Below are 25,068 nucleotides of genomic sequence, written 5' to 3' on the forward strand. Positions count from 1 at the left end.
AAAGGTGGGTGATCTTCCTCCCCCCCCCCCCCCATTTAAACACCCCACCGTGGTGTTTAAATGGGGGGGACACGGCAACTCTCTTTTCTGTCTCTCCACCTGGCGGGGAGACAGCAAAGGTGGGAGATCTTCCTCCCCCCCCCATTTAAACACCCCGCCGTGGTGTTTAAATGGGGGGGAGCACGGCAACTCTCTTTGCTGTCTCTCCCCCTGGTGGGGAGACAGCAAAGGTGGGTGATCTTCCTCCCCCCTCCCTTTAAACACCCCAACGTGATGTTTAAATGGGGGGAGCACGGCCTCTCTCTTTGCTGTCTCTCCGCCTGGCGGGGAGATGGCAAAGGCGGGTCATCTTCCTCCCCTGGCAGGAGACAGCAAAAGTGGGTGATCTGCCTCCCCCTCTATTTAAAAAAGGTCCCCTGTGCAAGCACCAGTCGTTTTCGACTCTGGGGTGACGCTGCTTTCACAAAGTTTTCATGGCAGACCTTTTACGGGGTGGTTTGCCATTGCCTTCCCCAGTCATCTATACTCCCCCCCCCCCAGCAAGCTGGGTACATATTTTACCAACCTCGGAAGGTTGGAAGGCTGAGTCAACAATTGCTGGCGCAATGATATCATTTGGAGTGGGCTCTTGCATGGAAGCGGATGTGCGCTTGCAATGAGTCAGCTACAATGGAGCGTTCAAACATAGAAAGTATGTGTGGGAGTCATCAGAAGCATTCTTATTCTGGATTTAATGTACTATCAAAAAAGTCCGCATCTCAGTCATGGCAGTTCGGGACACGAATGAACCAATGACCATTGCCAGATGCTGATGTTTGGACAACCGCATAAAATCTGACATGCATCTGGCTTTCATACCCATCTTGTCAGTTTATGTGTTTCTGACCTCAGCCTGGGTTGGAAAATATTTGGAGATTTGGATGTAGAGTCTGGAGACGGCAAGATTTGAAGAGGGAAGTAGGGTTACCAGGTCTGGGTTAGAAAATACCTGGGACTTGGGGGTGGAGCCAGAAGAGCGCGGGGTTTGGGTAGGGGAGGGGCCTCAGCATGGTACAATGCCATAGAGTCCACCCTTCAAAGCAGCCATTTTCTCCAGAGGAAAAATCACCGAAATAAACAATACTTTAAACGATAAACAAGTTATCTTAATTGAATTTATATGGACACCTTCTCACACCAAGTAAACACCAAGTACAGCTTTTAAAAAGTCTATGACAAATAGCTTCCATAGTCCTGTGATATACTGAAATAGACTGTCTCTTTAAACAGAAAAGTTTTTAGACGATGCCATGCACGTAATGAGAGGAAAAGAAATTTCCAATGTTCTGCTGGTGGTCACTGAAGATTCCAAACGAGTAGAAATAGACAGTAATTCCACAGGAAAAGATCACAGGAGAGGATGAGAGAACTGCCAAATCTAGACCTTTTTGGCAGTTTCGCAGCCTTCATCTGCTCTCTCGTGCACACAATTCCTTTCACGGAGCCACAGTGTGTAATATTTTTATACATAACTTCAATGCATACTTCCTATCATTCTGTTCTCGACCAAGAACAGAATGATAAGAAGTATGTGTTGAACCTGTGTATAAAAATATTGCACACTGTAGCGCCATGAAATTTCTTCATCTGCCAGTGCTTTAACTTCAAAATCCAGGAACTCCTGTACATATGTTTCCATATAGACAGATCATATACTAGCATTTCCTCAAGAAATATGACTCCACATTTGTAAAAACATGCAGATCAGTTATCTACTTGTACTTCTATATCAAATTCCATGTCACTTATGTTGGAGATTTTTTAGAAGGCTCCTGTTTGCATAATTTGAAAATTGCTATGTAGTAGTAAAGCTCTATTTGGTTGTTCAAGGCATTATGGTTTCTATGTAGTCCCTACAGGTCTGAAGATTTATTTCATTTCTTTGTTTCTATGATTTCCTACTGAACTTTGCTATTACTTCATAAAACTTTCAGCCTCATCTTAAGCTTATTTATTTACTTGTTTGTTTATTTATTTATTACATTCATATGTAATGAGATAAAACTTATATATATCACATGTATATCATATCCAATTATATGAATTGTTAGATGAAAGCCCAATGTTCAGTGAGACTTTCCAGTGAATAAGGAGTTTTATACAATGTCTTTACACCTGCTTTCTGAATCTCACTTGTCTCCTCTTTTCTCTGCCCACAGTGACAATTGCTACGTTAAAACTGTGTATGACCTCTGCTTCCTGTTTTATCAAAGAATGAAGACACCTCTTCACCATAATGACTTCATTTTCAGGTTCACATCAGAAGGCCGTCGGTTTTACAAAGGTTGCAAACTAGCTCATCTTCACACAGGTATACCTCATAGTCTTCAGCTTCTGACAAGTGTTTCTAGAACTTCCACAATGCATTTGAATTGCAATATGTTGGTAACATAAATCTGAGGACAGAAAGCAAAGAAAAGAGAAATTTATATTCAAGTTTTTAGGAAGGACTGTCTTCATACTTTCCAGGGGTCACTTTGTAGAAAAATAGGTGGTGGAGCTCATCCAGGGATTGTTATGCAGCTGCACCTACTATTCAATGGACAAGGTGGGAAGGAGGAGGGGGAACCCTCAGAAAGGTTCAGGAGCTGTGCTCCTGTGAGCTCCTGCTGAATCCGAGGCCTGATACTTTAATTTATAAATGGCTATTGTAGAGACAAAAACAAAGAATAAAGGTAAACTTCATCCATGGATAATTTGTCATGACAGTCCTGCATTCATGATTATTGATTTCTTTGTGGGTTATATTATATACTTATTTAGCCAAAATTCATATAAAATAAATTACATTTATACATGCACCTATTAGTAACTAATAGTGAGCTAGTTTAAATACAGCCATGCATTTAAAAGCAACAAACACAATGCAGATAGATTTCTTTGCTCACCTCTTATACATATTTTACTCATTATTTATATTTAATGCAGATAACGTAATAAGAAAGAGGAAAGAGTCCCTCAAGAATGAGCGAGAACTTGAAAAAATCCTGAAGAAGAGGCACTTGGACTTTCTGGACATTCTTCTTTGTGCAAAGGTGAAAGTTATAGTGATTAATCCAAACCCAGAAAAGCGATGCTTACATTTGCATTGCATATTGGGCTGAATAATATCTAAGGGCCTATCCACATGATGTTGTTTTCCAAGTCACTACTTCTCTACAAGAAATCAGATTAGCTGTTGTTGATAAAAGGTGATTTTGAAGCATCTGCCCCTTGTTTTCAAATAGTACCACTGGATGAAGGTGCAGTCTCTAGCCTGGCAATAGTGCAGCTCCTACCTCGTCAATGATAACTGCTGTTTCCCATAACAGAAACTTGAACAGTTGTCCCTTGGAAATACTGGATTTCCTCAGCAAGCTTTTTTTGTAGAGATGATGTTTATTGTATTTATTTTATTTATTAAAATACTTATATCCTGCATAGACACTAACAAGATTCAAAGCAGTTTATAACAGAGTAAATATTAAGTGTGCGGTACTGGCTCACTTAATATTTACTCTGTTATAAACTGCTTTGAATCTTGTTAGTGTCTATGCAGGATATAAGAGAGCCAGTGCGGCTTCAGAGCTAACAGGAGCACCACCTCACCCCACTTCAACCAGTGAAAACAGAGTTGGATGAGATCCCCACCCTAGAAGAGACTGTTAAAGCCATCAAGCAACTGAAAAGTGGCAAGGCAGCGGGAGTTGATGGAATCCCACCAGAGATCTGGAAGCATGGGGGCATAGTACTACATAGCACACTTCACAAAGTACTTGTCACCTGCTGGGAACAAGGCAAACTACCACAGGACTTTCGCGATGCAATCATCATTACTCTACATAAGAACAAAGGGGAAAGTCAGACTGCTCCAACTACCGGGGGATAACCCTGCTCTCCATTGCAGGCAAAATCCTTGCTAGAATACTCCTGAACAGACTGGTGCCCACCATTGCAGAAGAATTCCTCCCAGAGAGCCAGTGTGGCTTCAGAGCTAACAGGAGCACCACAGACATGGTATTTGTTCTCAGGCAGCTCCAAGAGAAATGCAGGGAACAGAACAAGGGTCTATATGTGACTTTTGTCGACCTTACCAAAGCTTTCAATACCGTTAGCAGGAAAGGCCTGTGGCAAATCTTGGAACGTTTAGGATGTCCCCCAAGGTTCCTCAGCATGATCATCCAGCTACATGAAGACCAGCGAGGCCAAGTCAGACACTGCAACGACCTCTCGGAGCCCTTCCCAATAGGCACAGGTGTAAAGCAAGGCTGCGTTCTCGCGCCAACTCTCTTTACGATCTTCTTTAGCATGATGCTTCAAAGAGCCGCAATAGATCTAGATGATGACGATGGTGTCTACATCCACTATCGCACCGATGGCAGCCTGTTCAACCTGAGGCGACTAAAGGCTCACTCCAAGACAATGGAAAAACTTATCCACGAGCTACTGTTTGCTGATGATGCTGCACTCGTCTCCCACTCGGTATCAGCTCTGCAGCATATGACGTCCTGCTTTGCAGAGGCTGCCAAGCTATTCGGCCTAGAAGTTAGTCTGAAGAAGACAGAAGTTCTCCACCAGCCTGCACCCCAGGAAGATTATCACCCTCCTTGCATCACTGTGGGTGAATCAGTTCTGAAGACAGTCCAGCAGTTCAGCTACCTGGGGTGCATCATCTCCTCAGATGCCAAGATCGACAAGGAGATTGACAACAGGCTGGCAAAGGCAAACCGTGCATTTGGCCGACTGCACAAAAGAGTGTGGAGCAACAAGCATCTGAAAAAAGGCACAGAGATCAATGTTTGCAAAGCGGTTGTGATGACAACCCTCATCTATGGCTCCAAATCGTGGGTTTTATACCGTCATCACCTGCGACTCCTTGAGCCCTTTCATCAGCGCTGCCTTCACACCATCCTCAACATCCACTGGAGTGACTTTGTGACCAACACTGAAGTCCTCAAGAGGGCGGAGGTTACAAGCATCGAGGCACTGCTGTTGAAGACGCAGCTGCGCTGGGCAGGGCATATTTCTAGGATGGAAAACCACCACCTTCCCAAGATTGCTCTGTATGGCGAACTTTCCACCGGCCATCGAAATAGAGGGGCATCAAAGAAGAGGTACAAGGACTCCTTGAAGAAATCCCTTGGCACCTGTTGCATCAGCCATCACCAGTGGTCTGACCTAGCCTCAGATCGCAAAGCATGGAGGCACACCATCCACCAGGCTGTCTCTTCCTTTGAGAACGCACGCATAGCTGGTCTTGAAGACAAAAGGAGATTGAGGAAGAATCGCAGTGCTACAGCACCAACCCCAAATCAGACTTTTCCCTGCAGCCACTGTGGCCGGATCTGCCTGTCCCACATTGGTCTTGTCAGCCACCAGCGAGCCTGCAGCAGACGTGGACTACTGCACCCTTCTTAAATCTTTGTTCGCGAAGTCAAGCCGAGAGAGAGAGAGAGAGAGAGAGAAATATTAAGTAATAATAATCAATGTGATATAATACAGCCCTAATCTGAATGGCACAGTCTACCCCAATCTTGTCAGCTCTTGAAAGCTAAGCAGGGTTAGTCCTGGTTAGTACTTGGATGGGAAATGGGAGAGACCACCATGAAGTCCAAGGTCTCTATGTAGAGGCAGGCAGTAGCAAACTAGCCACTTCTGAATGTCTTTTGTCATAAAGACCTTATGGGGTCACCATATGCCTGCTGCAACTTGACAGCAAAATAATAACAATGTATTGACCTACTATAAGAAAACAATCACAAAAAACACCAGTTAATTTACAGAAGAGGAAAAGAACAATATTCAAATACCCTTTTGAACAACTTGGTTTACATAAGTTTCTAAAATAAAACTGGTGTCCTTTCTATAAAAGCCCAAGGGTGTGTACTGGCAAATTTGAAGGAAGGGACAGCACAGGAGAACCTGTTGCGATGAACAGAGCTGTCATACAGGGTCATATAGACTGCATAGTGGCAGTTCTGACAGTTTTGACAGATGCTCCCTAATTACAAGATCTGTATGGTGTTATGTAAACATACTAACTAGTATGGTTTAGAAAATGAAGAGGTCAAATGATAAACTCAGTATGATTTATCCATTGGGATGCCTTTATTAATTACAGTACCTGTATATAGGAATAATAATGAATAGAACTATTATGAGAATAAATAATATAGAAATTCAGGCCCCTGTTCTACTGATTTTTTTTAAGGAGAGGTGATTATTGTGCCAGAGGAGCCTGCCTTATCTCAGCATACCTTCATTATGCACTAGACATTGGGTTTACAAAGGGAACTAGGCACGTGCAATTAAATTACACAATATGATTCTACAATAGGTTGCCAGCTCTGGGTCAGAAAATATCTGGAGATTTTGGGAAAATATCTGGAGTTTGAAAAGGGCAGGGTTTGGGAAGGGGTTCTACCTCACTGCTGGAGGGAGGATCCTGGACCTGTTCCAGGAGTCTTCTCAGAAGTGACATCATTGCGTTGCTGATGTCAAGTGTGATGCTCTAGGTTTGGGGCAAAAACTCTATGGTTTTTTGCTACAAAACCATAGAGTTTACCCCAAACCCAGAGCGCTGTTGTGTAACATCAACAATGCAATGACATCACCTCCACTGCATGACATCCCTGTTTGGGGGTGGGGTTTCCCATGCTGGCCAGTTGTGGGCTGGTGGATTGGAGCCCTGAAGACTGTTGGTCCCTTCATTGGATTAGAAGTCTGACAACCCTAAAGGGAAGGGACCTCAGTGGGGTATAATGCCAAAGAGTCCACCTTCCAAAGCAGCCATTTTCTCCAGGTGAACTGATCTCTGTCACTTGGAGATCAGTTGTAATAATATCAGGAGATCTCTAGCTATCATCTAGAGGTTGGCAACCCTGTTCCATAATATGAGCACTGAGGTCTACAGGCAGACATGACATCCAACATAATGTTGTATATGTTCACAAGGTAGGGCAGCAAGAGTATGATCAAACACACACTCTGTCATGAGCCCTGATGAGGAGGAGCGGAAAGGGTTAAGAGACCTGGGAGAGTTGCCAGCCAGTTCCTCAACTGAACAAACAGCAGCTGGCCCATCAATCACTCTCCAGGCACCAGTGTCAGCTGTTGATGATCAATCTCCTCCAAGCTCTCCTCCTCCCATCTCAAGAGTTCCGAGCAGGCTCTGGAAAGAACTTTCAGAGCGAAGACATGAGGCACGCCAATGCTTCAGATCTCTCAGCCCTGAGTTCTAGCAGAGTCACTGCCACCCATGGAGCAGGCTGATTGAGACTCCCAAATAGCTCCCACCCAGTTTGTCAGACTAACACAGAAAAACCAGAGGTTACTATTTTAGTGTGCAAATGGCTTCTTAAGGGACTGTAAAACAAATGGAGGTTCTGGGCTCCTTCCCTTTCAACAGGCTCATTGTTCTGCAGGCTTGCCCCACCCCCATTCAGCCTGCCTTAAAGATTTAAAGGCACACACACTTTTCTAGAAGCAAGCTGTTCCCAGCATCTTCTTAAGCCTTCTGAGGTTTGAAGGCACATGGAGGCTGCTGGGGGTGGGAAAGAGCCTGCCAAACCAGGAGATCCACTGCTGGGACCTGGGGATTGGCAAGCCTACTTCCTAGAGCTATAGAGTGAAGCAAAAGGTGTGAATTGTACTTGGTAGTTGATCCATCAACTAGCATAGGCTGCATTTCATGCATGCATTATATGATCCCCTTCCACAATTCATACAAGGGGAGACACCTGGGACTTGTATTTTTTCTATTCGCAGAAGAGAATGGATGTCTCTGCCCTTGTAATGTCGACTGGGATTGTGGTAATGCATTATCTGTTTAGCTGCCTTTGCAGAGTTCATACCTACCACAGAATATGGCAGTGTGGTTATTAACATGATAATGAAACCATTCACAATGCTCATATTTAATTTATACTAAAGATAAAAAGTGATTTCCAGGCACAATTTAAAGGAATAGTATCAGGAGGAGTGGAAGAAATCTGGAACATCACACAGCTGCTGTGAGATCATGTTCTGTCCCTTTTTGGGGGGTAACCCTTTTGAGAATTCTTGGAGAACAGAAAATTGGAGGCAGGCAAATGTTGTCCCCATTTTTAAGAAGGGAAAAAGGAGGATCCAGGTAACTACCGACCTGTTAGCTTGATGTCTATACCTGGAAAAGTTTTAGAACAAATCATCAAACAGTGAGTCTTGGAACATTTTGAAAGGATGGCTGTGATTACTAAGAGCCAGCATGGATTTCTCAAGAATAAGTCATGTCAGACTAACCCGATCTCTTTTTTTGAGAAAGTGACTACCTTGCTGGATCAGAGGAATGCTGTAGACATACTTTATCTTGATTTCATTAAGGCTTTTGATAAGGTTCCACATACTATCCTTGTTGACAAGTTGGCAAAATGTGGTTTGGATCCTGTTACCGTTTACAGTCTTAGGGAAGAGAAAAGCTATACATAGTCAGACTTATAGGTTGGACTTCAGAAAGGCAAACTTCAATAAACTTAGAACTATGCTGGGTAAAATCCCATGGTCAGAAATACTTAGGAAGAAGGGAATTCAAGAGGGGTGGGAGTTTCTTAAAAGCGAAATACTGAAAGCTCAATCACAGATGATTCCTATGAGAAGAAAAAATGGAAAAAAACCAAAAGAAGCCAAGTTGGCTCCATAAACAGCTCTCTAAAGACTTGAGAAATAAAAAAGACTTCTTTAGGAATTGGAAGGAGGGCCTTATAACCACGGATGAATATAAACAAATCACCAGTGCTTGTAGAGAAAAAGTTAGGAAAGCTAAAGCTCAGTATGAGCTTAGACTGGCCAAAGTTGCTAAAAACAACAAAAAAGGGTTCTTTTCTTATGTTCAGAGTAAGAAAAAGAGCAAGGACATGGTAGGCCCATTGCAAGGGCAAGAAAGTGAAATTGTGAAATTGTAACAAGTAACGAAGAGATGGAGGAACCGCTCAATTCCTACTTTTCCTCAGTCTTCTCTTATGAGGGAAACAGTGCTCAACATGGCAAAAACAGAACATATAAGGAGGGTAAGAAGTTCCAACCTAAGATCAGCATAGGGGTAGTACATAAACACCTAGTTTTTTAAAAATGAACCTAAGTCCTCAGGGCCAGAAGAATTGCATCCAAAGGTTCTAAAAGAGCTTGCAGATGTAATTTCTGAGCCTCTGGCTATTATTTTTGAGAATTCTTGGAGAACAGGAGAGGCGCCGGAAGATCGGAGGCAGGCAAACGTTGTCCTCATCTTCAAGAAGAGGAAAAAAGACGATCCGAGTAACTACCAACCCATCAGCTTGACGTCTATACCTGGAAAAGTTTTAGAACAAATCATCACGCAGTTGGTCCTGGAATATTGGAAAGGATGGCTGTGATTACTAAGAGCCAGCATGGGTTTCTGAAGAACAAGTCATGTCAGATTAACCTGACCTCTTTTTTTGAGAAACTGATTACCTTGCTGGATCAGGAGAATGCTGTAGACATAGTTTATCTTGATTTCACTAAGGCTCTTGATAAGGTTCAACATGCCATCCTTGTTGACAAGTTGGTAAAATGTGGTTTGGATCCAGTTACCATTAGATGGATCTATAACTGGTTGACAGATCGCACCCAAAGAGTGCTTGTGAATGGTTCCCCATCCTTTGGAGAGGAGTGACAAGTGGAGTGCCTCAAGGATCTGACCTGGGGCCTGTTTTGTTCAACATCTTTCTAAATGATTTGGATGAAGGAATAGAGGGAATGCTTATTAAATTTGCAGATGTTTCTAAATTGGGAGGGGTTGCAAATACAGTAGAAGACAGAAATAGGATCCAAGATGATCTTGACAGGCTGGAAAACTGGGCTAAAACCAATAAAATGAATTTTAACAGTGATAAACTTTTACATTTAAATTCTGCATTTAGGTAAGAAAAATCCCATGCATGGTTATAGGATAGGGGAGACTTGTCTGGGCAGTAGTATGTGTGAAAAGGATCTTTGGGTCTTAGTGGACCATAAGCTGAACATGAATCGACAGTATGATGCGGTGGCTAAAAAGGCAAATACAATATTGGACTATATTAACAGAAGTATAGTATCCAGATCATGTGAAATGATGCTCTGCTCTGGTAAAATCTCACCTGGAGTATGTGCTCAGTTTTGGGTACCATATTTTAAGAAGGATATAGACAAGCTGGAATGGGTCCAGAGGAAGGCAACAAAGATGGTGAGGGGTCTGGAGACCAAGTCTTATGAGGAAAGGTTGAAGGAGCTGGGCATGTTTTGTCAGTGTAGAAATTAACAGATTTGTGAACTGCCTGTGTCTGCCTCTGCCAGTTTACTCGATGAGGAATAGTTCAAAACAGTCCACTCCACACTGTGCTTCTTAAACTATTTACAAGGTTTATTATACACATATATACAACTCTCCAACAAAATGCTCCGCCAGACAATCAATAATAGTGAGAGGAGAGGAGTGGACTGTGTTGAACTATTCCTCATTGAGTGAACTGGCAGAGGCAGACACAGGCAGTTCATAAATCTGCTAATTTCTACACCGACAGGATTATGGGCCCAGTCTGCCCAGTTTGCCCAGTCTGACCAGTTTGGAACCATCTGCGGTTCTCGGTGAGTTGGCCTGCTGTGGAGTGTCAAGCCAGAGTGGACGTCTGCTACCGTGATTGGTGTGCGGGAGTGGAGACTAGCTCAGAGAGGCTTGGAACAGCGGTGCTGAAGGTTTTCATCATGGCTCTAATCACAACAGCTCAGATAGTGGGAAAGCTCACTTCCACTAATTACAATGTGTGGGCTCTCCGCATGGAGCATTATCTCAAACATGAAGGTTTGGAGAATGTGGTCAAGTCGCCTCTGGGCCAGCTGGATGAGGAGGACACTGCCAAGGACGAGAAGGTGTTAGCAACGATAGTCCAGAGCGTGGGAGATGATCAACTGATCCACCTAACCGGTAAGCGCACATCGAAGGCTGCTTGGGACTCTTTGAGAGCAGTTTATGTGCAAGCAACAGCCAGTTCACTTATTGCACTTACCCGACAGCTTTATAGAACTGTAATGAAGCTGGGGGAGTCCATAAGAGCACATCTGAATGCCCTAGCTCTGTGCTGCAATGAATTGGCTGAGAGAGGAAAAACTGTGTTGGAGGAAGATAAGGTTTATCTTATCCTGAGCTCGCTGTCGGCAGAGTATAATATGCTAGTAACTGCTTTGGAGATGGTGGAGGCCAGCAAACTAACTTTGGAATATATTACCGGACGTTTACTTGATGAGGAGCGTCATTTGCATCAGTCTGGCTTATCAGCTTGGCAGCATACCAGACTGGGGGAGTCTGCGAAGCAGGAGGCCAACAGGGAAGCGTCAGCCGGGAACCAACTTGGAGCAGAGTCAGAGATTGCCCTAAATGTGAAGAAATGTTTTCGTTGTGGCTCTGCAAAACATTTGAGGTGTGAGTGTCCTGAGGGCAGAGCCAGACTGAAGTATGGAGGCTGGTCTGCAGGAGCTGAGGGCCACTCTAATGCATCTCTTGTGGTGACTGACAATGCTGCTTCATCTGGAGTGTGGATTATTGACTCTGGGGTGTCGCAGATTTTTTGCAAGGATGAAAATTTACTGCAAAATAAACAAGCACTCCGATGGCAATCTGTCAGCCTGGCTGATAGCAGCTGTTCAAAGGTACTCTGGCAGGGGTGTGTGACTTTTCCCAACTTGCGTCACACATTTCCTGATGTTTTATGTGTGCCAGCTCTGGAGAACAACTTGCTGAGCGTGTCTGTGCTGGACAAAGCAGGATTTACGGTGACATTCACTGATAAGATTTGTAAAATAAGCAGAGACGGTGCAGAGCTTAGAACAGCTAAATTGCTGAATAATGTGTATGTGTTAGACACAAATGCTATGACTGCTAAAACTGTATTAAATGTACCACCACATAATAACTGCGTGCATCTGTGGCACAGAAGATTGGGGCATGCTAACTTTCATGCAATTGATAAAACACTGCAAATTGTGGGGAGGAATTGTGTGAAGGAATGTAAACAGTATTTAGACTATGATGTGTGTAAGTGTGTCAAATCAAATGCATTCCCAGTTGCACAGAGGAGTGACAGAGTAACAAATAAGCCCCTGGAATTAATCCATGAGGATATAATTGGGCCATTTGCTAATAGTCACTCAAATAATAAATTTGCATTGTTGCTGACAGACGACAATTCCAGATTTTCATGGGTTTTTGTGTTAAAACATAAATTTGAGGTATGCAACACCATCAAGTATTGGCACAGGAGAGTGAAAAATCAGCTGGGGAGTCTGTGTGCTATACAGACTGACATGGGTGGTGAGTTCATGTCTAAGCATTCAAACACTGGCTACAGGGTCAAGGTATTAAACATAGGGTAGCCAATATAGCAACACCCCAAGAAAATGGTCTTGCTGAACGCAGAGGAGGAGTAATGCAAAACCTGATGCATGCAATGCTTAAAGATGCTGATTTACCAATGAGTTACTGGGCAAAAGCCTTGAAGGCTGCCTGTTACATTAAAAATAGACTGTGGACAAAGCTATAGACAATATTCCCTATAGGATGTTGTATAACAAAACCCCTTCTCTGGACCACCTGAGAGTTTTTGGCACAAAGGCATGGGTGAATATTCCCTTGAATCAGAGAAGGAAGGGGGGTAATAGATCAAAGAAGCTTGTGTTTCTTGGTTATCAGACAGGCATGAAAGCCTACAGATTTGCAAATGAGAACCAGAAAATAAGCTTCAGTAGGTCTGCCAATTTCTGTGAGAATGAGGGCTGGAACCGGCTACACGCTAATGATGTGCCTGAACAGATAACTTTACCTATGACAGAGGGAGGTGTAAGCACTGTCATAAAACAGGTGATGAGATCTCCAAGTGTGTCTGAAAGTGTGTCTGAGGATGTTCAGAGTACTGATGAACTGAGGCGGTCAGCTCGGAGTACTAAAGGGATACCACTAGAGAGATATGGGTATCAAAATAACTGTGTAAATCATGTTTTCATTGAGAAGCCAAGAAGCTGTGTAAAAGTGTTAGCTATGGCTGAGCAAGAGAGTGCCTCTTGGCAGCAAGCCAAGAAGTGGGAGGACAACTCCGTAACAGATAAGCATGTAATTGCTGTAACATAGAAGCCAAAGGAGAAAATGGCTATTGCTTGCAAGGAACTATGCAAGGTAAAAAGTTTCCAGATGAAAAAAATGCAAAGTAAATAAAGGATGGTAAAGTCCGCAACAGTGACTGTTGTATACTCTGTATTGTTATATCTGCCAAACACACTGGTATGGCTAGCACTGTATGTGTAGCAGGACATGCTATAACAGTATCTGTTTGATACAGAGTAAATTGTTTGTAACAATTGTTGCTGGTAAGCAATGTAACAATGTAAAGGATCTGTGGAACAGTATAACAAATTAAAACAATTTACTCTGCACTATGAAGCCTCTCATTTTTGCCTTTTCTTTTGTTTCTTTATATTTTTAAATTGTATATTGGGAAAAATGGCACATAAATGTTAAATCAATCTAAAGAACGTAATTCACCTATAGGAGATGACTGTTAGCTTACATCTAAGGCCCTGGTCTGAATGCCCTCTTCTTTAGAGGTTATAAACTTGGTAACTGGAGGTAGGGTCTTTTCAGGGGTAGTGCTAGGGTTGCTAGTCAATGGGTGACACCTGGCATGAGACGGGGGAGCAAGGTCATGGGAAGTGCTGTCAGCATGTGTGACGTGATATCACTTCCAAGGAAAACCAGAAGTGACATCATATCACTCTAGGCATCACTGGAAAGTCTATAGTAACACTGTGTTGCTGGTAATTCCTAGAGTGATGTAACATCACTTCCAAAGAAAATCTACAAAGATGTGATTACATTTTTGATATATTTTTTTAAATCTCCTGCCACCCCAAACATCTGCACCAGGAAGCATGGATTGCTGGTGGAAGATGTGGCAACTCTAAATAGTGTCCTGTCTGTTTGTAGTCATCTCCCCAGGGTTGCCTTGCTAGCACAGGCACTTATCTATTAGGCACCATACAAAAATCACTTTTTTTCTTGGCTGTTTTTGAGTTTTGCTGATCTTTTGCTTAGATACACTTTGGTCTTTAAAAAGCCATAATTCCCTCTCTTTTCTGTGTTGCTAGGATGAAAATGGAATTCCATTATCAAATGAAGACCTGCGAGCTGAAGTGGATACATTCATGTTTGAAGGTCATGATACTACAGCTAGTGGAGTCTCTTGGCTTCTGTATTGTATGGCACTGAATCCTGGACATCAGCAGAGATGCAGAGAAGAGATACAAGAGCTTCTTGGGGAACGGGAAACTATTCGATGGTCAGACATCTTTTCTGTACTTTTCTCTTATTTGCATAGAGACTGGGTCATATTTTTGAACTGTTTGGTGATTTCTAAAAGTGAAAGAAGAGTATTCTACCTCTTGTATGGTTTTTCTGCACATGTTGTTACATTGGTTCTGGGCCTGTACCATGTTCATTTCTTTTCTACACATGGTTTTTTCCCTCTAGTGGCTCTTCAATTTTTCCTAGCTGTTTCGCCAGGATTTTATTTTACAAGCCCCTTTTAAAGAGTTTTTCTGCATGTGTTATTTTATCAGTTGTGTGCTTGTAATGTGCCTTTATTTTACAAGCACACAACCAACAAAAATAACATGTACAGAAAAAACCCATATATGTATAACAAAAGACCATACTGAAGAGTAATGTAGGGAGTCTTGAGGTGTAGGACTTAAGCTTTTGAAAATTGTAATTGTGCTCCAGTTTGATCTGGGTGGGCAGTCATGTTGGTCTGAAGCAATAGTACAAAGCTGGAGTCCAGTGAGACTTTTAAGTTCAACAACGTTTTATTCAACGTGTGAGCTTTCATGTGCCAAGCACACTTAGATAATAGTATGAGATGGAATTAGCAGTCCTACATATAGAGACAGTGAGCAGTGAATTAGTATGCAAAATAGTGGGAATGTTTTTGACAGATTAAAAGAATAACAAGTTTGGTTTCTGGTTATTATTAATCTAGGTTCATCATAGCACACTTTGCTCTACAAAGAGGTTTTCACAGCTTAGACCCTTTTTTCTATTATGAGTTAAGGTTTTGCACAGAAATACAAAGAACCACTTTGTCAAGCAGGTTTAGTTATGGCTGTAGTGGATTTTTGGGGTATACTGTATAAACATAAACTGACAAATTCAGCATAGGAAACAGCTTCTACAGAATTTAATGAAATGTAATAGAGACAAACTGACTGCTTACAGACCGGCACTTTGGGTCGACTCAGAGACACCTCTGAAATCGGCCCAAAAAATCTGTGCAGACGGCAACATCTGCTGGCCATCCTCCCATCCTCACTCCATCCTCCAGGGTCCCTTGACCGGCTTGAAAAGCTACCATTTCCAAAGTGGTAGCAAATATTTGAGCCAACTGTCAGTTGCCTCCCCGCTGTCTGGATGGGGAAGGGTGCAAGTGAGGCAACTTGGTGGTCTGGAGCTGCCAAGCCGTCCCAAGCTGTTCTGGGTTTCTTTTTAAAAAGAAAACCAATCAGAGTGCTGGTGCACTTGTGCGCACAAGCGCTTGCCCCACAAGGGGAAAAAAAGGGAATCCAGCTTCTAGGGCACCTTCCTGTATGGAGGTGCCCAGCCGCCTCACGGAAAGGATGGGGCTGCATCGCTGGGGACTGTCTGGATGGCTCTTTTTGAGCTGTCCCAATTCGGGATGCCTCCCAGCTGCCCCAGAATGCCCATCTGTTCTCAGCCACTGTTATCTTTTTGAAGTGAATTCATGTAGATGAGCAAATATCAGTGTGTTTCTTACTGTATTCCCTCAATTTAAAAAAACATATAGTAGACTACAGAACTCATGATCTACAAGCAGGTTAAAGTCTACTAACCTTATTTTATTTTATGATACTTATATCCTGTTCTCCCCTAACAGGTTCAGAGCAGCTTGCATAGACTCCTGCAAGGGAATCAATAAACATGTTTGCTGCCTTCCTGACACTACAAAATTAGGGAGTTATCAGAAACCCAGCTGGCCATGCTTCAGGACTAGCAGACTGTTTCCAACTTGTTGGTTTATGATTTGTAAAGAATTGACTTAATGGAAAATAACTCTCCAGCACCACCACATGCCTGCTTTAACAAATTGTGAGCTGAAGTCAGCACCAGTGCTGGGGGTTCTGACACACCAGGCAGAGCCCTGCCCCTGACTTCTGGTGGGGGGGAGGCATGGCAGCAGGCTGCTCGGAACCTGGCTCCAAGCATGCTCGCTTCTGTCCTGACCCTGCTCAGCTTTCCCGAGACCCAGGAAGGCTGAGCAGGATCATGGCCGCCACATCCCCGACCCCACCCAGCCTTCCCGAGCTCCAGGAAGCCTGGGCGGGGTCAAGGCAACAGTGGGCACATTCAGAGTCAGGCTCCAAATGCGCTTGCTGCTGCCCTGATCCTTCTCAGCCTTCTTGGGTCTTGGGAAAGCTGAGCAGGGTCAGGGCAGCAGCCAACATGCTTGGAGCCATGTTCTGAGCGTGCCCACTCCTGAGGTGTCTTGCCTACCTACTTCCTGGAGCCAGGATGACTAGGCGGGGGCAGGGGGTGGCCACCTTCATGTTCCCTGGGTCTATGCTACAGACCTGGGGAATGTGAAAGTGGCCCAGCAGTGGCTGCGTACTGTGGTCCTGAAGCTGCAAGGCTCCAAAGAGTGTGCTGCACTGGCGCTGCTCACTTTAACATTCCTTGGGTCTTTAGTAGGGTTGCCAAGTCCAATTCAAGAAATATCTGGGGACTTTGGGGGTGGAGCCAGGAGACATTGGGGTGGAGCCAAGATCAAGGCTGTGACAAGCATAATCGAACTCCAAAGGGAGTTCTGGCCATCACATTTAAAGAGATGGCACACCTTTTCAATTCCTTCCTTCCGTAGGAAATAATGAAGGATAGGGGCACCTTCTTTTGGGGCTCATAGAATTGGATCCCCTGGTCCAATCTTTTTGAAACTTTGGGAGTATTTTGGGGAGAGGCACTAGATGCTATACTAAAAATTTGGCACCTCTACCCCAAAAAACAGCCCCCCCCAGAGCCCCAGATACCCATGGATCAATTCTCCATTATTTTCTATGGGAATAAATCTCTATAGGGAATAATAGAGTTCCCAGCAGATATTTCCCTCCCTTCCCCCCGCTTTCTGACAACCCTGAAGCGAGGGGAGGGTCTCCAAACCGGGGAATCCCCTGCCCCCACCTGGGGATTGGCAACCCTAGTCTGTAGAGACCCAGGGAAAGTGAAAGTGGCCTGGTGGCATGTGCGCTCCATGGAGCCTGCTTTCCATTGAGGAAGGCAGGATCCAAGGAGCACACACTGTGCGTGGGGAGAGGGGGTGCCTGGCAATGTCCCTTAGGCCAGGTGGTATCCAAGATGGCTGCCTACTTGACCTACTCCCACGTGCCGGGTGTGACTGGCATTTGAATGCATACCACATTTGGCTTTCAAACATCAGTTGGTGTTCTTTTTCACTTTAGTTTTATAAAATGTTATGAGACTTAAAAATGATCCAGTCTGCTCTCTGATTTCTTACAGGGATGACCTAGGAAAGATGACTTATACCACTATGTGTATTAAAGAAAGTCTTCGCATTTACCCTCCTGTACCTATGATAGCTCGAGAATTAGAAGCACCAGTGACATTTGCTGATGGACGAGCCTTACCGAAAGGTTGTGTCCTCTTCCTTCTGCAGACTTCCATTTGAAACTTCATGTACCGTATTTGGTAACATTTTCAGACTTCCTTTTTAATATTTAATTGGACTTCCTCTTGTACTTACACGAAAGGACAGCATGTTTCTACTATGCATGTACATATGGAAGTCTGTTAAGATCCTTATCTCATGTCCTGCTCTCTGTATCCCCAGCTGCAGAGGTAAGGCAGGTTGCAACCAGAGACAGGCAGGGCTTTTTCATTGGTGGTACCTTGCCTTTGGAATATACTTTCTCTTGAGGCTTGCCTGGCACCTGCTTTGCTTTCCAATACCTTTATTTTTATCCAGACATTTAACTAAGGAGTTCTGTCTTTTAAGCTGTTTTATGGTCTGCTCTTACATCTTAGCCTTAAAATCATTTTATCAATATAATTCTAGACTGCTGTGTTTATGTGCTTTTATGCTGTGACTTGGCTTCTTTTATCGTTTTAGTTCTGAGCTCCCTTAAGCATTATGTTCTAAATAATGTATAACAGAGTTTCCCAAACGTTTTCCCCCCATGGCCCATTTTTTTTCTCCGTGGTTCAGGCGGAGGTCCGGGCGGAGGTTTTTCTCCTGTGGTCCAAACATCAGAGAGGGGTGGAGGAGCATGCCTGGTTGGCATGCAGTCTCAGTATTGCTACCAGAGCAATACAGAGACTGCGTGCGGGCCAGCAGCTTTCTCCACCCTCTCTGATGTTTCTGAACATCAAAGAGGGATGGGGGAGGGCTTCTGCCCAGTGCACCCTCTCAGTATCGCTCCCTGAGCATCCTCCAGGCAGAGGACGCTCAGGGAGCTATACGGAGACTGCAAGCTAGCCAGGAGCTTTCCCCGCCATCTTTGATGTTTCCAAACATCAGAGAGGGATGGGGGAGGGCTTCTGGCCAGCTTGCAGTCTCAGTATCGCTCCCTGAGCGTCCTCAGTCTGACTTCAATACCGGGAAAGTCGGTAGAAAGCATTATCAAGGACAGAATGAGTAGTTATTTAGGAATACTCAGTATGGGTTCTGTAAGGGAAGATCTTGCCTCACTAACCTGTTACAGTTCCTTGAGGGGGTGAACAAATGTGTGGTCAAGGGGGACCCAATAGATGTTGTTTACCTTGACTTCCAGAAAGCTTTTGATAAAGTTCCTCATCAAAGGCTCCTTAGTAAGCTCGAGAGTCATGGAGTAAAAGGACAGGTCCTCTTGTGGATCAAAAACTGGCTAATTAATAGGAAGCAGAGAGTGAGTATAAATGGGCAGTGTTCGCAGTGGAGGACGGTAAGCAGTGGGGTGCCGCAGGGCCCATGCTCTTTAACTTGTTCATTAACGATCTGGAGTTGGGAGTAAGCAGTGAAGTGGCCAAGTTTGCAGATGACACTAAATTGTTCAGGGTGGTGAGAAGCAGAGAGGATTGTGAGGCACTCCAAAGAGATCTGTTGAGGCTGGGTGAGTGGGCGTCAACGTGGCAGATGAGGTTCAGTGTGGCCAAGTGCAAAGTAATGCACATTGGGGCCAAGAATCCCTGCTACAAATACAAGTTGATGGGTTGTGAACTGGCAGAGACTGACCAAGAGAGAGGGGTCATGGTAGATAACTCACTGAAAATGTCAAGACAGTGTGCGATTGCAATAAAAAAGGCCAACGCCATGCTGGGAAGTATTAGGAAGGGAATTGAAAACAAATCAGCCAGTATCATAATGGCCCTGTATAAATCGATGGTGCGGTCTCATTTGGAATATTGTGTACAATTCTGATCACCGCACCTCAAAAACGATATAGCATTGGAAAAAGTCCAGAAAAGGGCAACTAGAATGATTAAAGTTTGGAACACTTTCCCTATGAAGAAAGGTTAAAATGCTTGGCGCTCTTTCGCTTGGAGAAATGTCAACTGCGGAGTGACATGATAGAGGTTTACAAGATTATGCATGGGATGGAGAAAGTAGAGAAAGAAGTCCTTTTCTCCCTTTCTCACAATACAAGAACTCGTGGGCATTCAATGAAATTGCTGAGCAGTCAGGTTAAAATGGATAAAAGGAAGTACTTCTTCACCCAAAGGGTGATTAACATGTGGAATACACTGCCACAGGAGGTGGTGGTGGCTACAAACATAGCCAGTTTTAAGAGGGGATTGGATAAAAATATGGAGCAGAGGTCCATCAGTGCTTATTAGCTACAGTATATATATATATATGTGTGTGTGTGTGTGTGTGTGTGTGTGTATATGTGTGTATACACACACACATACATATATTGGCCACTGTGTGACACAGAGTGTTGGACTAGATGGACCATTGGCCTGATCCAACATGGCTTCTCTTATGTTCTTATGTTCTCCAGGCAGAGGATGCTCAGGGAGTGATACAGAGACTGTGTGCTGGCCAGAAGCTTTCCCCATCCTTTCTGATGTTTCTTAACAACAGAGAGGGACAGGGGAGGGCTTCTGGTCTGCGTGCAATCTTTGTACAGGGCTTCTGGCCAGTGCTACAGTTGGTGGTGGTAGTGGTGGCATGGGGGGCAGGGGTTGAAGTGCGGCACCGCAATAGGGCACCAAAAATAACTACAAATGGGGGGCAGGGGCAATCAGGCTGCCCCTGGTGACCCAGCATTGAGGCTTGTGTGGCCTGGTACTGGGTCGTGACCCTGCAAATGAGAAACATTGATATATGACATTCAACTTCTGAGTAGATGGACACTCTAGACTGTCATTCACTAATTCAATCTATCCACTCCTAGTGGTATACGGGATACAACAAGGGAGAGGGATTAGAAACAATGAGGATTCATTTCACCTTCACTTTCATCGTGTATCTTGTAGATAGACTTAATATGTGACTGAAGTCAAAAGTGCTCATGTAGACAGAAGCAGAAGGTTATGCCGTGTGGGAGGTGCATAGCTTATTGTCAGGGTGACCCCATACTGAAGCTAAACGCTCATCAGATATGTCATGTGTGGCTTGTTGCACTGTTTTAAAAAGGATTTCAGGGGAAGAGGAAGCAGACAAGCAGGGAATTGCCTTGTTTCCCCCCTGCACCCAAAAAGCTACTGCCTTATATGACACCTTTAGTCTTTCCTGCATGCACCAACCCAGACTTGCAACTTGATAGAGAATAATGTGTCCTTTGTAGGGTTGCCAATTCTGAGCTGGGAAATTTCTGGATATTTGGAGGGAGAGCCTGGGGAAGATAGGATTTGGTAAAGGGAGGGATCTGATTGGAGTATAATGCCATGCAATTTGCCCTTCAAAACAGTGGTTTTCTACAGGGGAACTGATTTCTGTAATCTGGAAATCTATAGATAAAACCAGTTTCATGTGGAAAATCCCAGTTCCCTCATTGGTTGGGACTGCGCTGCATCAATATTTGTCAAGAGAACTTGCATGCCAATGGTTCAGCCTGCTCCTCTCTTCCACCCAAGTGGCTGTTGCTAGCCAGCAAAACTGAATCGCTCAGTGAAATGCAACCAACCTTAGTTCTGGCAGTTATTGGCTCTCCCTGCTCTCCCATAGGCTGAGCTGCCTGCCACACTGATTCACAGAGCACAGAAAGAAACCCTAACCTAGAATGACTGAGGGAGGGAGAAGGCGGGAGACAAGCCAGAGAAAGGCTTCCTTTGATTGGCTGAGAACTCCTTTGGAAAGGGGAAAAATGGTGTCCTGTGACAACAGACCAAATACACAGAGAGGAAGATTGAAGTGCTGTGCTTAAGGCCAACAAATTGTTAGAGAGAGACTGTTGGTCTGAAAGGTCTCACTGCAGGCCTCTGAGGCAGAACTCATTGGGGCCAGTCGTGACTATGGCTGCCAGTTCCAGGTTCTGTGATGGAGTCTGAGGAGGGCAGAGAAGTCAGAGCTTCAGAGTGGGTCCTGCCAGACCCAGGTTCTGGCTGTGGGGGCTGAGTGATTTTGAACCAGTCACAGTGTCATAACTCGAGCCTCGGGTAGGAGACGGCTGCTGGCATCCCGGCAGTCAGCCAGAACTCTTGCAGCCAGCTGAGGTTTTCAGGGAGCAGCACAGGCGTTATCTTAAACAGTCCAATTAGTCAAAACCATAAATCAGTTCGAGCCAAGGGATGAGACAGAGAGCGTAAACACAGGAATGCCGAGGGTCGGGTAGCCAGAGAGAGCAAAGCCGAATGAAGTCAAATTACCAAAGCAAGTCCACAGAGCAAAGTCACAGTCCAGAGTTCCGAGGTCCAAGGTTCAAGCTGGGTCAGAAATATGCGGGTTCTCACAGGAGTCAAGAGGGTGCAGAGCGTGGTCACGTCCCAGGAGGATCGTTCGTTGCCAGCACAGTTTGCCAAAGGGCCAGGATTGCAGATATACTGTGCTGGCTTGTTAACCCATTAGTATGCCGGGCTTAGATCTCTTCTCCCCCGCATGCATGCTTCACTCCTTCTGTTTCTAATCTCCTGCCGTCTCCTTTCACGGAGCCAGCTAACAGGTGGTGGAGATTCAGGAGGGGATGAGCTGGGGCCCGGCGTGGCCTGATCAGTTCCAGGTGGCTCCTGCTGCCGGCTTGCCTCCTCAGGACTTACGTCCAGGGCTGTTAAAGGTGCCTGCTCTGAGCTAGCAGGTGCTGGGTGAGGGGCAGGCATGACACACAGACTTTCAGCCTAATTTGGCTCATGCGACTGTGAGAGGAGAATTATGTAAGCTGCCTTAGTTCTCTTCCTGCCGCCACCACCTCACACTGTGGAGAAAGACGGCTTATGTAGAGTCTGCAGGGAGGGGGAAGGCAGTGGAAAGCTGAAGTCAAAGGTACAGATAAAGGGAAGGAGATAGGGTTGCCAACTCCTTAAACCCTAGTTTAGCAACCCTAGTACCTTGATCCAATTACTGTTCAGAACAGACACATACTTGCCCCCACTTCCTCATGCATGCAGGGGCGGTGTGTAGGAGCAGGTCAAGAAGGTGGCCGCGATGGGGCTGGGTGGCAAGGGAAGGGGCGAGGAGAAGCTGCTGAGATGGGGCTGGGTGGGAGGGGGCAAGGAGAAGCTGCTGAGATGGGGCTGGGTGGGAGGGGACAAGGAGAAGCTGCTGCGATGGGGCTGGGTGGGAAGGGAAGGGGCACGGAGAAGCTGCTGTGATGAGGCTGGGTGGGAAGGGAAGGGGCGAGGAGAAGCTGCTGCAATTGGGGCTGGGTGGGAAGGAGCAAGGAAATGCTGCTGCGATGGGGCTGGGTGGGAAGTGAAGGGAAGGGACAAGAAGAAGCTGCTGCGATCTGGGCTGGGTGGGAAGGGAAGGGGCGAGGAGAAGCTGCTGCGATGGGGCTGGGTGGGAAGGGAAGGGGCAAGGAGAAGCTGCTGCGATGGGGCTGGGTGGGAAGGGGCGAGGAGAAGCTGCTGCGATCTGGGCAGGGTGGGAAGGGAAGGGGCGAGGAGACGCTGCTGCGATCTGGGCTGGGTGAGAAGGGAAGGAAAGGGGTGAGGAGAAGCTGCTGCAATCTGGGCTGGGTGAGAAGGGAAGGGGCGAGGAGACGCTGTGCAATGGGGCTGGGTGGGAAGGAAAGGGGCGAGGAGAAGCTGCTGCGATGGGGCTGGGTGGGAAGGGAAGGGGCGAGGAGAAGCTGCTGCGATCTGGGCAGGGTGGGAAGGGAAGGGGCGAGGAGATGCTGCTGCGATCTGGGCTGGGTGAGAAGGGAAGGAAAGGGGCGAGGAGAAGCTGCTGCAATCTGGGCTGGGTGAGAAGGGAAGGGGCGAGGAGACGCTGCTGCGATGGGGCTGGGTGGGAAGGGAAGGGCCGCCATTTCCCCCCCACCACTTCCGGATTTTTGGCAAGCGGAGGTGGAGGCTCCAAATTGGGGGGGTCCCCCGCCCCAGGTGGTGGATTGGGAAGCCTGGTGCAGGACTAGGAGACAAGGCCTAGGGAGGCCTAGGCCTAGAGACCAGTGTGCAAGTAGAAAGCAGACACAGCCTACAGTCCCCGCAATGATTGGTGCCCGCTGTAACCAATCAGTGTCCAGGGATTGTGTGAGGAGATTGATACATAAACTTTGTGGGCTGTTGAACTGCGTTCTTGCACCTGCTGGAATGGCCTTGGGTTAGCCATAGCTATCGCGGAAGTTGTCCTTGAAAGGGCAGCTGCTGTGAGAGCCCTCTCAGCCCCACCCACCTCACAGTTTTTCTGTTGTGGGGGGAGAAGATAAAGGAGATTGTAAGCCGCTCTGAGTCTCTGATTCAGAGAGAAGGGTGGGGTATAAATCTGCAATTCTTCTTTTCTCTCACAGAGTCAGGCTGAGAGGACAGTCTGTGGCTGAGAGAAGGATCCCTCACTCAGAAGGTAGAGTGAGTCACAGGCAGTCAGCCTGGGGAAAAGGGCTGTTGGCCTTGACGACTAACAGGCTATTGAAAGTACAGGTAGCCGCATTAGGGTTTACTTTCATTTTCCTTTATCCACTGTTATAATGATTAAGCACCTTGCCTTGTTTAAATACCCATCCCTGTAAAAATAAAGCTTTATCTCTTTTTTTAGTGTTCTCTGCCTGGTCATCATGCCTGTTTTTTTCCCTCAGCTTAAAAGGAGCATTTTTTTTTGTTGAGCTTGGGAGGGTACTCTGGGCCTTCCCAAGGGACCATAAATCCAGAGTGATGGCAGCATCAGGTGGCACCCCCATCTGGGTCATGACACCTGCCCTGAGCCCATTGAGGAAATGGTGGGTCATAAATATAAATATAAATAAATAAATGTAACAGATACAGGTTGGGAAAGTCCTAGAGATTTGAGGATGGAGCCTGGGGAGGACTGGGACCTCAGTGGGCTAGAATGCCATAGAGTCCACCCTCCAAAGCATCCATTTTCCCCAAGGGAACTGATCACTGTAATCTGGAGATCACTGTAGTCTGGAGATGAGCTATGATCACCAGGTTCCATCAGAAGGCTGGCATCCTTAGTTGCCAGGCTCATGCCAGCAGCCTTAGGGAGACACTGGGGATTGGGCATGGGGGAAAAGCAGTCATTTTGTAGAAAAATAGATGGTGGAGCTCATGAGTGTAACTCATTAGTGTAATTAGCATATGCCGCCACCCCCACAGCCAAAAACAACTCGATGCAAGAAAGGAGAGCCATGGTGAGCAAAGCCTGCTTGGACTAGCTAGAGATCCAGCCAGCCCAAGTCAGGCCTTGCTTACCTAGGGCTCTCCTGGGCCACCACCCCCCCCTCCAGTCAAAAGGCCAGCAAGCCACCTGCCACCCAAAATTACATAAGAAGTGAAGAAAGGGTGGCGTGGGCTTCTCCAGGGGTTAATGAAGGCTGCTGGGGGCATGGCAAAGCCTTTGGTGGTTGGCTGGCTGCCCTCTTTCCTAAACCAGG

At 45.6% G+C, this 25,068-nt stretch overlaps 1 protein-coding gene across 1 annotated transcript in view; it reads left to right on the forward strand.

Moving 5' to 3' along the window:
* The window catches only part of LOC132566596 (cytochrome P450 4B1-like), an 85,512-nt gene that overhangs the window by 24,704 nt on the left and 35,740 nt on the right, over positions 1-25,068 (forward strand). The window contains exons 6-9 of the mRNA XM_060231780.1: positions 2,199-2,350; positions 2,968-3,074; positions 14,182-14,372; positions 17,618-17,751. Coding sequence (XP_060087763.1) covers positions 2,199-2,350; positions 2,968-3,074; positions 14,182-14,372; positions 17,618-17,751 — 584 coding nt within the window. The remainder of the gene's footprint in view (positions 1-2,198; positions 2,351-2,967; positions 3,075-14,181; positions 14,373-17,617; positions 17,752-25,068) is intronic.

Source organism: Heteronotia binoei, chromosome 2 (genome assembly GCF_032191835.1).
Source record: "Heteronotia binoei isolate CCM8104 ecotype False Entrance Well chromosome 2, APGP_CSIRO_Hbin_v1, whole genome shotgun sequence".
In the NCBI taxonomy this organism is placed as follows: domain Eukaryota; kingdom Metazoa; phylum Chordata; class Lepidosauria; order Squamata; family Gekkonidae; genus Heteronotia; species Heteronotia binoei.